Source organism: Durio zibethinus, chromosome 2, assembly GCF_047325235.1.
Source record: "Durio zibethinus cultivar Kanyao isolate XHJ-2024 chromosome 2, ASM4732523v1, whole genome shotgun sequence".
NCBI classification, from domain to species: Eukaryota; Viridiplantae; Streptophyta; class Magnoliopsida; order Malvales; family Malvaceae; genus Durio; species Durio zibethinus.
Window position 1 is genome coordinate 34,749,038 of NC_143163.1, and position 14,590 is coordinate 34,763,627.

The 14,590-nt window shown below is 34.6% G+C and overlaps 1 protein-coding gene, 1 long non-coding RNA gene and 2 pseudogenes across 2 annotated transcripts; 2 read left to right on the forward strand and 2 right to left on the reverse strand.

Moving 5' to 3' along the window:
- The first annotated feature begins 618 nt into the window (after nucleotides 1–618).
- On the forward strand, nucleotides 619–4,911 carry LOC111317486 (65-kDa microtubule-associated protein 8-like). Its single transcript, XM_022919917.2, has 11 exons — nucleotides 619–758; nucleotides 852–1,055; nucleotides 1,155–1,412; nucleotides 1,519–1,731; nucleotides 2,019–2,174; nucleotides 2,250–2,409; nucleotides 2,505–2,656; nucleotides 2,750–2,837; nucleotides 3,248–3,321; nucleotides 4,240–4,314; nucleotides 4,388–4,911. The coding sequence occupies exons 1-11, from the start codon at nucleotides 675–677 to the stop codon at nucleotides 4,709–4,711; spliced, it is 1,788 nt and encodes a 595-aa protein (XP_022775652.2). The 5' UTR covers nucleotides 619–674; the 3' UTR covers nucleotides 4,712–4,911.
- A 2,393-nt stretch (nucleotides 4,912–7,304) lies between these two features.
- Nucleotides 7,305–8,577, forward strand: LOC149520155 (uncharacterized). The gene is made up of 2 exons (XR_016333043.1): nucleotides 7,305–7,619; nucleotides 7,781–8,577. It is a non-coding gene; the product is annotated as an uncharacterized LOC149520155 (long non-coding RNA).
- Nucleotides 8,578–8,900: 323 nt separating this feature from the next.
- LOC149520156 (uncharacterized) lies at nucleotides 8,901–12,195 on the reverse strand (annotated as a pseudogene).
- Nucleotides 12,124–13,384, reverse strand: LOC149520157 (uncharacterized; annotated as a pseudogene).
- Between the last annotated feature and the right edge of the window lie 1,206 nt (nucleotides 13,385–14,590).

The window sequence follows — 14,590 nt, forward strand, 5'->3', positions numbered from 1 at the left end:
CCACTTCTCAAGACTGAACCATTGCACAAGATGGTTCAGATTCTCCAAGCCAGTGTAATGGAGGCCTGATCCCTCAGTCTGATCATTTGCATTGTGCAGTTCAATCACGTTACAAAAGCATAACTGTTCTTGAGTCTGACATTCTAACATGGGATTGCAAAACTATTCCGTTCGGGTACAGATTGCTTCGGAATCAAGTTCCTGTTAAATCTAATCTAAGACTTTACCTAAGTTGAATGTTCATGTAATACATAAAATATAATGCTTGATTAGTAATACATACATGGATAAGAAACGTCATTTTATTCTATTAAAGAAGGAAACTTGGCTTAACTTATTAAAATGGGGAGAGTCATATTGTGCTTTTTCATACTTATATTCAAAATAAAAAGGAGAGGGAAAGGCTGGACCTGGAAAATCCACAAAACTGGATGACCCTTGAACCTAAAGCTTCAGGAGCACCTACCTCTTTAAGTCTTATCTTTTAAGCAAAAACTCACACCCAAAAGCTCACAGCCCATTATTCTTTCTCTGAACATGGTTTGGTTGCTTATCAAAGAACTCTAACCAGCAGCTTCCACCTTCTTGTAGTCCAAGTGTCCTAGCCAAAGCGTCCAGCTTCTAGCAGTTTCAAGTGTCCCAGCAGAAGCTGTCATTGACGCACAGATCATCAGATGGGATCATTCCAAGCGCCTCCTGCAATGAGAAGCTCCGCATTGTTAGAAACTTCATGTGGATATTTACTTCAAGAATTGCAGGCAAGAGTTTTTTCACTTTTTTCCCCTTTTCATATCTTACATGCGCTTTGGTTGTAATCTGCTCTACACTTACTGATATTTGTAATGGAATAGATGATATGGGATGAAGTTGGAGAAGATCAGTTAGAAAGAGAAAAGGTTCTACTCGAATTAGAACATGAGTGTCTGGAGGTCTATAGGAGAAAAGTTGACCGTGCAAATATATCAAGAGCTCGCCTGCATCAGGAATTGGCAGAATCTGAAGCTGAATTTACTCACCTTCTTTTGTCCCTTGGTGAACGATCTCTTCCCGGACGGGTACCTTATTTAGCAATCTCTGCCCTGTTTGAAGCTAGCGTTCATTTCATTAATTTATTGCTGGGTTTCATAACCTCCTTCTACTTATTGTCTGCGCAGCCTGAGAAAATGACAGGAACACTGAAGCAACAACTTGATTCAATTACTCCAGCATTGCGGGATATGCGGTTGAGGAAAGAAGAGAGAGTGAACCAGTTCCAAGCTGTACAAGGCCAAATTCAGAAAATATCTGCCGAAATTGCTGGTCAGTCCGAGTATGACGACTCAGTAACAAATGTCACCGTGAACGAGAACGATCTTTCTTTGAAGAAACTTGAGGAATATCAGAATGAGCTACAACGACTCCACAATGAGAAGGTACAATAATTGCCTCGAAATTTTATTAAGGAATCTGTACAGAGGAATCATCCTGAATTCCTAAGTAACATCTTATACTCTGTTTTCCTGTTTCATTCTTCTGAAGAACAACAGACTCCAGCAAGTGGAAAAATATATAGCGGCTGTTCACAATTTGTCTGCAACCTTGGGGATGGAATCCTCCATGATTATTACGAAGGTTCACCCAAGCTTGAATGAGTTGTGTGGGATTTCAAAAAACATAAGTGATGGTATTTTGGCCAAACTCAACAGTACCGTGGAGTCTCTGCAAGAAGAAAAACAAAAGCGTCTTGAGAAGGTAAAATGCCATGCCGGCATTCTTGTGAACAGATCTTGTCAGAGGAGCTGGCACTATGATGTAGGCCTGTAGCAAAAAGTAAATAGTTCTTAATTGTTATCTTATCACATAAATGACAACATAAACATAAATCACGGTAAAAACAGAAGCCTTTGATTACTGGAGTGATTAACCTTTACTTCTTCAATTAGCCAAGAATTACATAAGATTCCTCCGCGATCACTTGTTCTTCCTTTTCCTTGATAGTCATGAGAAAATCTTTGGCTCAATTTCTGTCAACTTTGCAGCTTCACCAACTTGGTAAAGCATTGAAAAACTTGTGGAGCCTAATGGATACACCCTATGGAGATCGCTATTTGTTTTCCCACATTATTGATCTATTATCAGTCTCATCAGGAGAAGTATCTGATCCTGGAAGCCTTACCCTGGAGATAATCCAACAGGTTGGTTTATAAGATCATCATCACTTCAAACTATCAAAACAACTATATATTAAAAGTTTTTCTTAATGTTTCAAGGCTGAAGCAGAAGTCAAGAGATTGGATCATTTAAAGGCAAGCAAAATGAAAGAGCTATTTCTCAAGAAACAAAATGAGCTTGAAGAGATATGCAATAAATCACACATGGAGATTCCTTCAAGATCAGAGATGGAAAATATACTAAACCTCATAAACTCAGGTGGGATTAACCAGATAACATCTATTTTCAAGATAATTTCTTTTGTACTTGTTTAAGTCTAAAGTAATCCATGATCTAACTATATCCCACAAAAGGGGAGATTGACCATGCCGATCTCCTCATGAGCATGGATGAACAGATATCAAGAGCAAAGGAAGAAGCCTCCAGCAGAAAATCAATAATGGAGAAGGTGGAAAAATGGATACTAGCACGTGATGAGGAGCGCTGGCTGGAAGAATATAGCATGGTTAATGACCTCACAACAATTTATCTGCATAATTAGTTAGTTATCTCTCTCGCTGAACCTGTTTAACGTTTCCTATTTCATAAATATTTTCAGGATGACAAAAGATATTCAGTCAGGAGAGGTGCTCATAGGAACCTGAGACGTGCAGAAAGGGCCCGAGTAACAGTCAACAAAATCCCAGGTAAAATAGAAAAGTTCCTCCATACTAGAAAAACTCATTCCCTATCCATCAAAAAGAAAAGAACAAGAAAAAAAAAAAAAAAAACCTTATTCCTATAGAAGCTGAAACTCATTAAAGCCCTTGTCGCGTTGACCTACTTTTGTCAAACCGGAGAAATTTCTACAAGGTGCATAAGCATAACTAATAGTACACTGAATTCATTAACTAATAGTACACTGAATTCATTAACTAGCCTGAAGCAAAACAGTTATAAAAATGTGCCAGTTAAATCACTGAAGCATGTTTTTTTCAAGTGTCAAACCAGTGAGCCTTATTGTGAGCACGAATGGATATATGTATGTATGTATGTATTTATTTATTTATTAATTTATTTTTGAACATATGAATTTTCACAAAATGATTTCATGCAGCATTGGTGGATTCACTCATAGCAAAAACTAAGAGTTGGGAAGAAGAAAGAAAGAAAGTTTTCTTGTATGATGAGGTAAGATCATATATTCCTCTGATAACAAAATTGACAAACATTCGCTTCTTTGATTGTGTGATGATAAGATGTATGTACTGAAAATGGAAAAAGAAGCACCATCCTTCACCTAAAGTTAAAACACAGGCCAGTAGTTTGAAAACGGTATGATCAATATAAAAAATCCAACGTAATCAGAAAAACATTAGCAACTAAATTCAGCAGAAGTTGTTCGGTTTTAATGTTCTGGACTTCAGATCTAACATTACTCCTAATTAGTTATTTCTGAACTACCACATGCTTTTACCTCCTGGATCAATTCAAATAAGTATTTCAATTCAACTTAAGACACACCCTCCCTCTAAATGACTTTACAAGCCACTCAAACATTGAAGCAATTGATTCCTCCAAAGAAGCGTTTTTTTTCTTCTTTAGATCATTAAACCAACTCCCAGAAATACTAAACCATTTCGTTCTTATTTAATGTCGAAAAGCTTCATCTGCAAGTTTAACACTAACTTTAATTCGTTATAGGTCCAGGTTGCCTCACATCAAGATAGGGATCTCGAGATCTATGTAGAGCTGATATAATTATACACCTGAAACTATTTCTTGTTCCAAATTTTAAATCTTATGCAATAATTTCGAACTGGAGGTTCTTTTTTGAGTATGATTATATAGCATTAGCCAGATATGGTCCACAAAAACCTTACTAAAATAGATCATAAGATGTTAGCAAACCAAAGAAAGTTTACAGGTAAATCATTATGGAGAGCATCAAGACATGGAACTCTGAACTCTTGAACTGATTACTTGGAACCCTAGGTTTAAAAACTCTCTATGCACTAAATTGAAATTATGGTTTTGATATAATATCTCAAGCACGACTAATCAACTAAACAAGCTGCTATGTTGGAAATGACATCTATGGTTATCTAGGTACTTCTTTTGGCAATGTTGGAAGAGTACAACCTGTTTAGGCAAGAAAGAGAAGAAGAAAAGCAAAGGCAACGGGTCAGTATAATTCCACATTCAACCAAACTAGAATACCCATACCTAATTTTGAATGAGGTAAAACATTTTTCAGGATATGAAGAAGGTCCAGAGCCAGGCAGTCGTTGAGCAAGAAAACTTCATTGCATCCAGGCCAACCACCAGCAATCGGCGCCTTTCAAACAAGAGTTTAAATGGAGGTTTTGGCAATTCAACCCCTTCAAACCGAAGGCTTTCTCTGAGTATTCAACAGTTAGGGTCAAACAGCATAAACTCAGCAACTCAAAGTAAATCCTTGATAAAAGAAGGAAAGAAGGTGCAAGGAAAAAGGATATTTCCTCTACCCAACTCCGCATCTCAACTAAGAGATGAAACAGCTTCAGTGGTATCAACATTTTCCGGGCCCTTGTCGCCTTGAAATTATGAAATCCAATTCTGATTCAATTCACTGGAAAAAGCTAATTGTAAGTTTGAAGAAGGAAAAAAAACAGATACGTTTGCAGAAAATAAATTCAGTTTGTTAAGTCAGTTTGAGAGGAAAAAAAACTGTTTTATCTGTTATCCTTGTGTTTATAATGAAAACTACAAAATGAAAACCACAATACTCTGTTGATTTCATTGATGTAATCAAGAATATATATACAAATGACAAAGAATGATTTACAATACTTGAACAGAAAAATAGAAAGTAACTTAAAAGGAAAGAACTAACCAAGAATAGAAACTATTGCCTAGCGGTCAATCGAAAAACTAGGAGAGTTAAGTGGATGTGATTTTGCCGGTATTATTATTGCATATAAACATGGAAGGTCTTTGATTTGATGAGCTGCAGTATTGCAAAGCACTGAGGAGATTGAGATGTAATATTGCAACTGCATTGAGGAGCTAAATTAGCTCTAGTAATATGCAATCTTTAACAGCCCCCCTCAAGCTGGTGAGGAAGGGACTCGAACTCCCAGCTTGCTGAGCAGACGCTGGAAGTCTTCTGCACTTAACCCTTTTGTGAGGATGTCAGCCAACTGCCATTGAGTTGGTACGTACTTGGAACTGAAGAGCTAACGATGAAGGTGATCTCGAATGAAATGGCAGTCGATTTCAATGTGCTTGGTTCTTTTATGAAACACAGGGTTGGTAGCAATATGAATTGCAGCCTTGTTATCACAGTACAAGTCAATTGTATTATTTAAGGGAGAAAATAGTTCTTTCATCAGCCAAATCATTTCAGCCACTATAGCAGCCATTGCTCGATATTCAGCTTCTGCACTGGATCTGGAGACAACATTTTGTTTCTTTGACTTCCAGCTGATAGGAGATTCACCTCAGAAAATAATAAAATCAGTGATTGATCGAAGTGTGGTTGAGCATGTAGCCCAATCTGAATCACAAAAAGCTTTTAAATATAAAGTGTTATGACTGGGATAGAAAACACCTTGTGAAGGAGTTCCTTTGATATATCGAACAAGTCTTTTTTGCCCTGTTCCAATGGGGGACTCGTGGAGTTTGCATGAACTAAAGAGGTGAACTCCATATGCTATGTCGGGTCATGTGAGAGTGACATATATGAGTCAACCAATGAGGCGTCTATAAGCTTCCGTATCTTCAAAAAGTTTTCCTGCCTTCGCTGACAGATGATGTTGCTCCGAGATTGGTGTCCTAGCTTAAGTGGCTTGCTATAGTCCTGCTATAGTCCCATTTCTTGAACTATGTCTTTGGCGTACTTATGTTGGTTAAGAAAAATTCCATCGCTGGTTTGTTGAATTTCTAGTCCTAAGAAGTACTTCGAGGAGCCGAGGTCTTTGATTTGAAAACAACCATTAAGTATTCTTTAAATTCTCTGTTTTTTGTTTTATTGTCATAATATAATATATATATACGCAGACCTATTATTAGACATAATAAAAAAGTTATCACTAATTTTTTTTATTTATATGCAATTGATTACGCAATTGTATCTGTTTTGTTTTTGAAAAAAATTTCAAATTTTACTCAGATATCTTTTAAAAGATAAATTCAATATTTACGAAATTAAAACTAGGTTCGAGAGTATGATTATATGTGAAAAAAGTTATGACGCTCTCACAACGCCTATCAAAACATAATATCAGCTTGATTTTATGTTATCTATTAAATTTTTAAAAAAAAAATATTATCAGATAGTTAATATTTTATAATTATTCTTAATTGACTTTAATACTTTTAGTAAAAAATTAAAAAAATTTTTACTTTAAAATTATACAAAAAAACTATTATTTCTCTTGTAAAGACACTATTGTCAAATCATTTAATATTTATTTTATTTTTTACGAAATTATTTAAAAAAATTTAATTTAAAAAAATTGATATTTCAACTTTTTTCTCAAATTTCTAAAAATTTTCATTTGAAAATATATTAATATTCAACTCTTTCCTTCAACATTTTTTAAAATATTTTTTTATTTTAGAAAAATTAATAATTCAATTTTTCCTTAAAACATTTTTTTGAAATATTTTTTATTTAAGAAAAAATTTTCCTCAAAATATTTTTTAAATATTTTTTTATTTAAGAAAAATTAATACTTCAATTTTTTCTAAAAATATTTTTCTGAAATATTATTTTATTTAAAAAAATTAATATTCCAAAATTCATCATTTTTTGAAATAATTTTTTTATATATATTTTAAAATTCACTCAAAAGAAATAATAAATAAATAAGCAAAATAACAAAAGAAAAAAAAATACCAAAAACAAATTGCACCTCGGCTAAAAAAATTAGCTTAGATTGTCGGCTATAGACTCAGGATCGGCTTAGAAGCTCTTCGGCTCTAGACTCAAGATCGGCATAGAAGCTCTGTGACTTGGCTTCGGCTTAGAAATGGCTACATAGCTCAGGTCAGGTTTGTGAAGAGGGTCGCGATCGAGTCCGGTCTTTAAGTGGGCCGGCGCGCGATCTTTTAAAGGATCCGGTTCTTCTTTTATTCCCCAACGACGTCGTATTCAGTCACTATAAATTGTGTTTTTTTAAACCTTTTCTTTCATTTTCATTTTTTCTCTCTCTAAGAAACTAAAATTTTTCTGCTCTCTCTAGGTTCCAGATGAAGAAGCTCAGCTCTTCAAGCCTTCCCCAAAAACTAGCACCGGAGCTTCAACCGCGCCGCCATCTGTCGTCACTGTAAGTCGTCCACCGGCGACAGAAAACTACAAAATTTCCAGAATCAATCCTTTCAGCCTCATCTTTTGGTTTATAAGATTAGTTTCCTTCGAAAACGTCCAAAGCGGCCTAGATCTGCAGTTGAAGCCATGGCCTTTTCTCCCTCTTCTCCGCCGCTCTGATGGCCGCCGTCTCCAAGTATGTTCTCTTCCTTGCCTTTGTGTATCTTTTCAGTATATTTGGAGACTCGAAACTTCCTGGAGGAAACCCAAACTGAAAGCCAAGAGGAGGAAAAAAAATCTTTGTTTCTTCGTTTCTAGTTTTTTGTTAGTTTGCTTCCTTTTTTGGCTTATTGACAGGGGATGATTGATGGAGAGTTGAGGATGGTGGCAGGATCGGTTCTTGGCTTTTGGTTGTTTTAAGTGTGTGGTTTCATGAGTTCGTGAGAATTTGTTTGCCTTCTGCTTTGTCTTGAGTTGATTGTTGGCGTGGATAGGGAAACTATCAACGGTTGTGGCTGGGAATTGGATGCCAGACTGCTCTTTTTTGTTTGGTGATTGGTGGGACTGGGTAACTGGGAATGGTTTGACTAGAAATGGGGAATAGCTTAAGGGACGGCTCAGTGTGGCTATAGATTGCTAAATTGTTGGGTTCAAGAGACAGTAAGCTTAGCTAAGAAATGGTTGCTATCGGTTTGGGTTGACAATAGGAATGGAGGCAAACTCGTGCTGGTTTGAGGATGCTGGTGAACTTAAGACTTGCTCACTGGTTGTTGAATCTTGCTTACTTGTTTTCTGTTTCTCACTACTGTGTTTCTCTTATTTACTGTAATTTTCCTCTTTATTGGGTTGAATTTGGGTTTTTGTGGTTGTGAAATTGGATGGTTTCAGGCGACAGTGAGCTACTAGTTGTCTGGATTGGGTCTATGTTTTTGAATTTGCTTGGTTTGTGTTGGTTTTGGGTGTGATGAGGTATAGTAAATAGGTGGCAGTGTGGAAATGGAATGTGTGAAGAAAGGTATTAGGTCCTTGATATGGCAATAGGCTGTGAATTTTTGTTGGTCGAATTGATATTTCTGTTTTTCCTCTTCCTTTTTGTGTTCTGAATAACAGTTTAAATAAAGATAATGAAGATAGGATTTCAATTCAAAAATTAAGCATCATATCCCCTTCAATTTGAATTTTAATTTCAAGGAGCAATTGAATTTCAAAAATTTAATCCACCAAATCTTATCACTTATTTTATCTCTCTTTTTTTATCTTTTATTTTTCATTTCTAGAATAATAATAATAAAAGAAAAAATAAATAAATCAAGAAATGGGCTATTGATCAATAAAAACAAATGGCTTGCTTTGGGTTCAAAACTCATATCATAAAGCCAAACCAAATGGGTTAAGTTCAAAGCTCAATTCAAACAAACTCGAGATTCAAGAATAACCCAAGACGAAATGGAGTGTCTACATTTATCTTCTACAAAAATTAGATCATCACATACACGAGTATGATAATAAAAGAACCTTTACCTGTTAAGATGAACAAGGAGTGATCAACTTGGCTTTAGTGAAAACCATAGGCAATGGGAGCAGATGAGAGTTTAGCAAACCACTGACGAGGGGCTTACTTAAGTCCATGTAGTGACTTATTTAGTCTGCACACCAAATTTGGATTGTTAGAAGAATATCCTGGTAGGGGTTGCATGAAGACTTCTTTTTCAAGATCTCCATGTAGGAAGGCATTGTTGATGTCAAGTTGATCTAACTCCCATCCTTTCATTGATGCTACTGCAAGTAGGCATCGAACTGTTGTTAGTTTTGCTACTAGGGCAAAGGTCTCATTGTAGTTAATGCCTTCCACTTGTTTGTATCCCTTAGCTACTAGGCGGGCTTTATATCGTTTTATAAATCCATCGGCCTTATACTTGATTCGGAGCTGATAGCCATTTTTCCTTTAGGCAAGGTTGTGAATGTCCAAGTATTGTTGCTTGAGAGTGCTTCAAGTTCCTTGTCAATTGTGTCCTTCCATTTCAGATTGACCACAGCTTCTGATTAAGTCCTTGGTTCTTTGCTGTTGTGATCGATGTTTGTTACCTGTTCTACATAATCTATAGATGTAATGTTAGTTTGTAATGAAATTGGAACTTCTAAATTTTTACCCGCTAAGGAAGTGGTTGGAGTGGTGTCTTTGGATGACTCTTTCTTTGATAAGAAATTGCAAACATAGTCTGCCAATCTTCTTGGGGGTCTTCAGTCTCTTAGGGGTCTGGTTACTTGCTCCATGTTTTGGTCATTGATAAGTTGTTCATGTTCTTCTTAGTTTGAGAGCTCATTGGAGTTTTGGTTTGTTGGTTCTATCATGTCTTGCTACTATGTGTTGTCCATGTAAGAAAAAGTAGGTGTAATATAGAGGGACAGATATTATTGATTGACTTTTTTTCAATGGGAGAATAAGTATGTGCATTTTCAACAATGTAAGGAAAATTTTCTTCATAGAATACAACATCACGTGAGTCAAAAAGTCTTTTCGTTTCAAGATCTATCACTTTGTATCCTTTATTTTCGGATGAATACCCAAGAAAAACAGAGTAGTGCTCTAGAAACAAATTTGTCTAAGGGTTTTGGGTTGTTATATGCATAGCAGAGACTACTGAATAGCCTTAAATGATTGTAGTTTGGTTTTTGTTTAAAAAGCAACTCATTGGGTGATTTCTCTTCTAGTTTTAAATTAGGAAGAATATTTATCAAGTATGTGGCAGTTAAAACACATTCACCCCAGAATTTTAAAGGAAGATTTACTTGGAAATGAAGAGCTCTTGCAACTTCTAGGAGATGTTTATGTTTTCTTTCAACCACTCCATTTTGTTGGGGTGAGTGTAAGAGGTTTGGTGTAAAATACCATTTTAAAGAAGGAATTTCTTTAGTTTGCTATCCACAAGCTCAAGTGCATTATCAAATCTTATGGTTTTAATAGTTTCTTTGAACTGGTTTTGAATCATTCTAAAGAAAAGTTCAAAGATTTCAGCAACATCATTTTTCTGTTTTGTTAAGTAAACCCATGTACTTCGTAAAAAATCATCCACTAGTGTAAGAAAGTAACTTGCTCCATTACAAGACTTAGTTAAGTAAGGACCCCAAATGTCTAAATGAATCAACTCAAAAATATTTTAGGTTTTATTCATACTACATGGAAAAGGATGTGTGGTCTGTTTTGCATGATGACAAGTATCATATGGCTCAATATTTTTTGTTTTTATCTCAGGAAAAATCTATCCAAGCTTAGACATTGGTAGGTGTCCCGACCTTTTATGGAGTACCTCTCCCCAAATCTTGGTGAAGCTGGCATTGACTTATGCTGTGCCTTCTTCATCAAAGTAGTAGAGGCCATTTCTTTTACTACCCACTCCAATCACTTTCTTGGCATTCAGGTCCTGCAAAACACAAGAATTTGGTGAGAAAGTGATAGAACAATTTCCATCTTTTATTAGTTTGCTTATAGAAATAAGGTTTCAAGAGAATAAAGGCCCAAGACATCTTTAAAAGTTAAAGCCTAAGCCTATATCGATTTTTCTAGAAATCCTAACAGTTTCTGAAACACCATTTGGGAGGGACAATTTGATAGATTTTTGTAGCCTTTGTTAATTTTTCAATAGGTTAGCTTCTCGAAATTATATGATCTGAGGCTCCATTATCTAAGATCCATTTTACCTTTCCTTTACAAACTTAATTTACATTACCAATTTGGTTTATTGCTGCTGTTTTCTGAGCACCAAAGAGAGCAGGTAGTTGTTCATATTGCTCTTTGCTCATGCCAGTTGTGTTTAGCACTATTTGAGATAAGCCTGAATAGATTTCTTTCTTAGTTGTAGCCACATTTGCAGTGATGGCAGGCCTTCCTTTCTTGAACTTCCAATTTGGAGGATAACCAACTAATTAAAGCATTTATCCTTTGTGTGTCCTATTTTGTTACAATGATCACGCTTGGGTTTCTTGCTTTAATCTTTGGCTTCAAGCCTTTGATTGTACTAGATTGAACCTTAAAAACTGTTGGCTCATTGCTTGGCCTTAGGTTGGCACTTTGATGTGTTTCTTCATAGCGTAGCAGAGAGTAAGCTTTGTTGAGAGTAGGCAATGGTTCCATGCACAGAATGCTTGATCTTACCACTAAATAGGAATCATTTAGTCCCATTATAAACTGGTGAAGTTTTTCCTGCTCTCTTTCTGCAGCTATTACTCCACATGTGCATCCATTGCAGCCATTTGTGATATTGAGTATAGACTCCAAGTTGATCCCACAAAACTTTAAGTTTGGTATAATAGGCTAGCACTGTAATGTCCCCTTGCTGAGTATTAGTGATTTCGTTCTTGATCTCATGGATCCGAGCACCACTTCCTTGAGAGAATCTATCCCCAAGCTCATTCCAAATTCCACAAGCTGTATCATGGTAAGGCACACTATTATGAAGTTCTTCATTAAAAGAATTTAACTGCCAAGACATTACCATTGCGTTGCAGGTTTCCCAATCTTCTTCAAATGGATTTCCTGATACTAGTTTTGGTATTTTTCCATTGACAAACCCTATCTTGTGTTTAGAACTAAGGGCATTGAGAATAGTTCATCTCAAAGTAGGATAATTTGTCCCTTTCAGTAGGTGAGTTACGAGATGATCGCCTGGCTTTTCAGAATTGTTCAGCTGGTAGTGCAATGGCTTCTCTTTGGAGGTCATTGCAGAGGCTACCTCATTTGCTAAGCTTTTAGTAGTTGATGATTCGACTGCCATTTCAAGTCTCTTCGTTCTAGTCTTTCAAGTGTTGATGTTTCTTGTTCAACCTTGAATCTTTAAACCTAAAGTTTGCTTGAAACTGTCTCTAATACCATGTAACAGTTTGAGCTTTGTAGGCTGTGTTGATTTCATTGATGTAATCAAGAATATATATACAAATGACAAAGAAAGATTTACAAGACTTGAACAGAAAAATAGAAAGTAACTTTAAAAGGAAATAATTAACCAAGAATCAGAAATTAGTGCCTAACAATCAATAGAAAAACTGGGAGAGATGAGTGGATGTGATTTTGCTGGTACCATTGCATATAAACATGGAAGGTCTTTGGTTTGATGAGCTGCAGTATTGCAAAACACTGAGGAGATTGAGCTATAATATTGCAATGGCATTGAGTATGTTAAGGAGCTAAATTAGCTCCTGTAATTTGTAATCTTCAACATTAATAATTGCCATTGCAATGAAAAATAAGATGGAAAATATTTCGATTTCTTGATATTTTGGTGCTAATAATCAAATAACAAATAACAAATCTAAGGAATTTTGTCAAAAAGCAAACTAACATTTAATTAAATTTTGATAATAAATAAAAAGAGCTATGCCTCATTTATCTGAATCGGAGCTTCATTTCCTGGCTTACGATACAAGTGGTCCATGCAGCGAGCTCCAGCCGAGAAGGGTTTATCACCAACGAGCCGGGAACGATCTTGACCAGTTATTGAGTAACCGATGGCGTAGACTCGGCTGGAATGGGGAGTGAGTCGAGAAGGACATCCTCGTTGGCCTATGCCTTTTAATGGCAGTTCTTAGGTGATTGAGATTCACCATCTTTTTCTCTCATTGGCGACTTCGATCGATCTCCCGGCAAAGAATCGGAGGAAAAGATCAATGGAATAGGAGACGAGGATTAAGGCCTCCGAGTTTACCTTGTTGATTTTTTTTCAAGTTTCACGATCTTTCTGACCTTTCCCATCGAGGAATTGCAATCGAATTGGATCGACGGCCTCATATTCTACCATTGACGATATGTAATGTAAGGAATTTGGAACGAATAATAATAATAATAATAGATTTTTGTAGGGTTTTGAATTGGCGGGAACTCTATGGTTTTCCTTTTTTTAAAAGGGTAAAAGTAGTCCCGTTTGATGAACTAACGATTATGTTATGTCTTTTTGAGCAATTGTAGAGGGTGCTTTCGTCCAATAAAACTTTACCCGCCAAATCTCGTGCTATTTTTTAGCCTCAAAGTGAAATAAATATTTTTGGATTTTTCTTTCTAATATGTTCAAAAACCAAAAGGAAAATTATTTATGGAATTTTTAAATTTCATAAAGAATAAAAGACATAAAAAATTAATGAATTAAATCAATAAATTGATCAAAATATAATTAGATAAATTTAATATAAAATTTAAAGAAACAATTTTTAAATACGATATTTCAAAATTTTAAAATCTTTTTATTATTAAAATATAATATATTTTGTTAAAATATTTATAAAAATTAATTATTTTTAAAAACAACTAATTATTAAATGAAAAACCACGAGAACTATCTAATACCACATATATAATCTAAAAAATTTTCCACATGTATATAGAACAATTATCAAACACCAAAGCTAATAAGGTTTGCTTGCCTTTCCCACTGGTAATTTGCATTTGGTTTACAGTGAATGTTTTACATACATTTTCACTTTAACCCTTCTTTGTTTCAAATTGATTAGTTAGGTTTTTTTTTTTTTTTTCATAAGATGACGTTTGGGTAAAAAAATATGGGGTGAAATTTATATCGTTTTGGTAGGAATTATTTTGAAAAGATTAATGTTATATATAGATCTTGAATTATAATAAAATATTTAATGTGATATTTAAATTTAAAATTTTTTTAATAATATATGAACTATAAATTAATTAATTAATATAATATTCAATCCTAACATAGTTAATTTCAAATGATGATATTTAAAGGACAAATAATCCTTCAAATATCATATTAATTAATAAATTCATAATTTAAATATTATATTAAAAATTTTTTAAATTCAAATAATAAATTAAATATTTTATTATAATTCAAAACTATTTATGACTAGGGGTGTAAGTGAAAAGAATTTTCGATGAACCGTTAGTAAATATGTTCAGTTCTTGTTCGTTTATGTTCGTTTACTAAGTTTAACAAACGATCTTAAACATAATTTGTACGGTCGTTTGTTAAAAGAATTGAATATAAATAGTTATCTGTTCATTCATTTATATTCATGAACAAACTTGTTTACGATTCATTTAAAATTCGTTCGTTTGTTATTTGTTTATTGTTCGTTTATAATAATACTAATAAAAATATATTTTTATCCTTTATCCTAATCCTATTTTAATATTCATTTATATTTGTT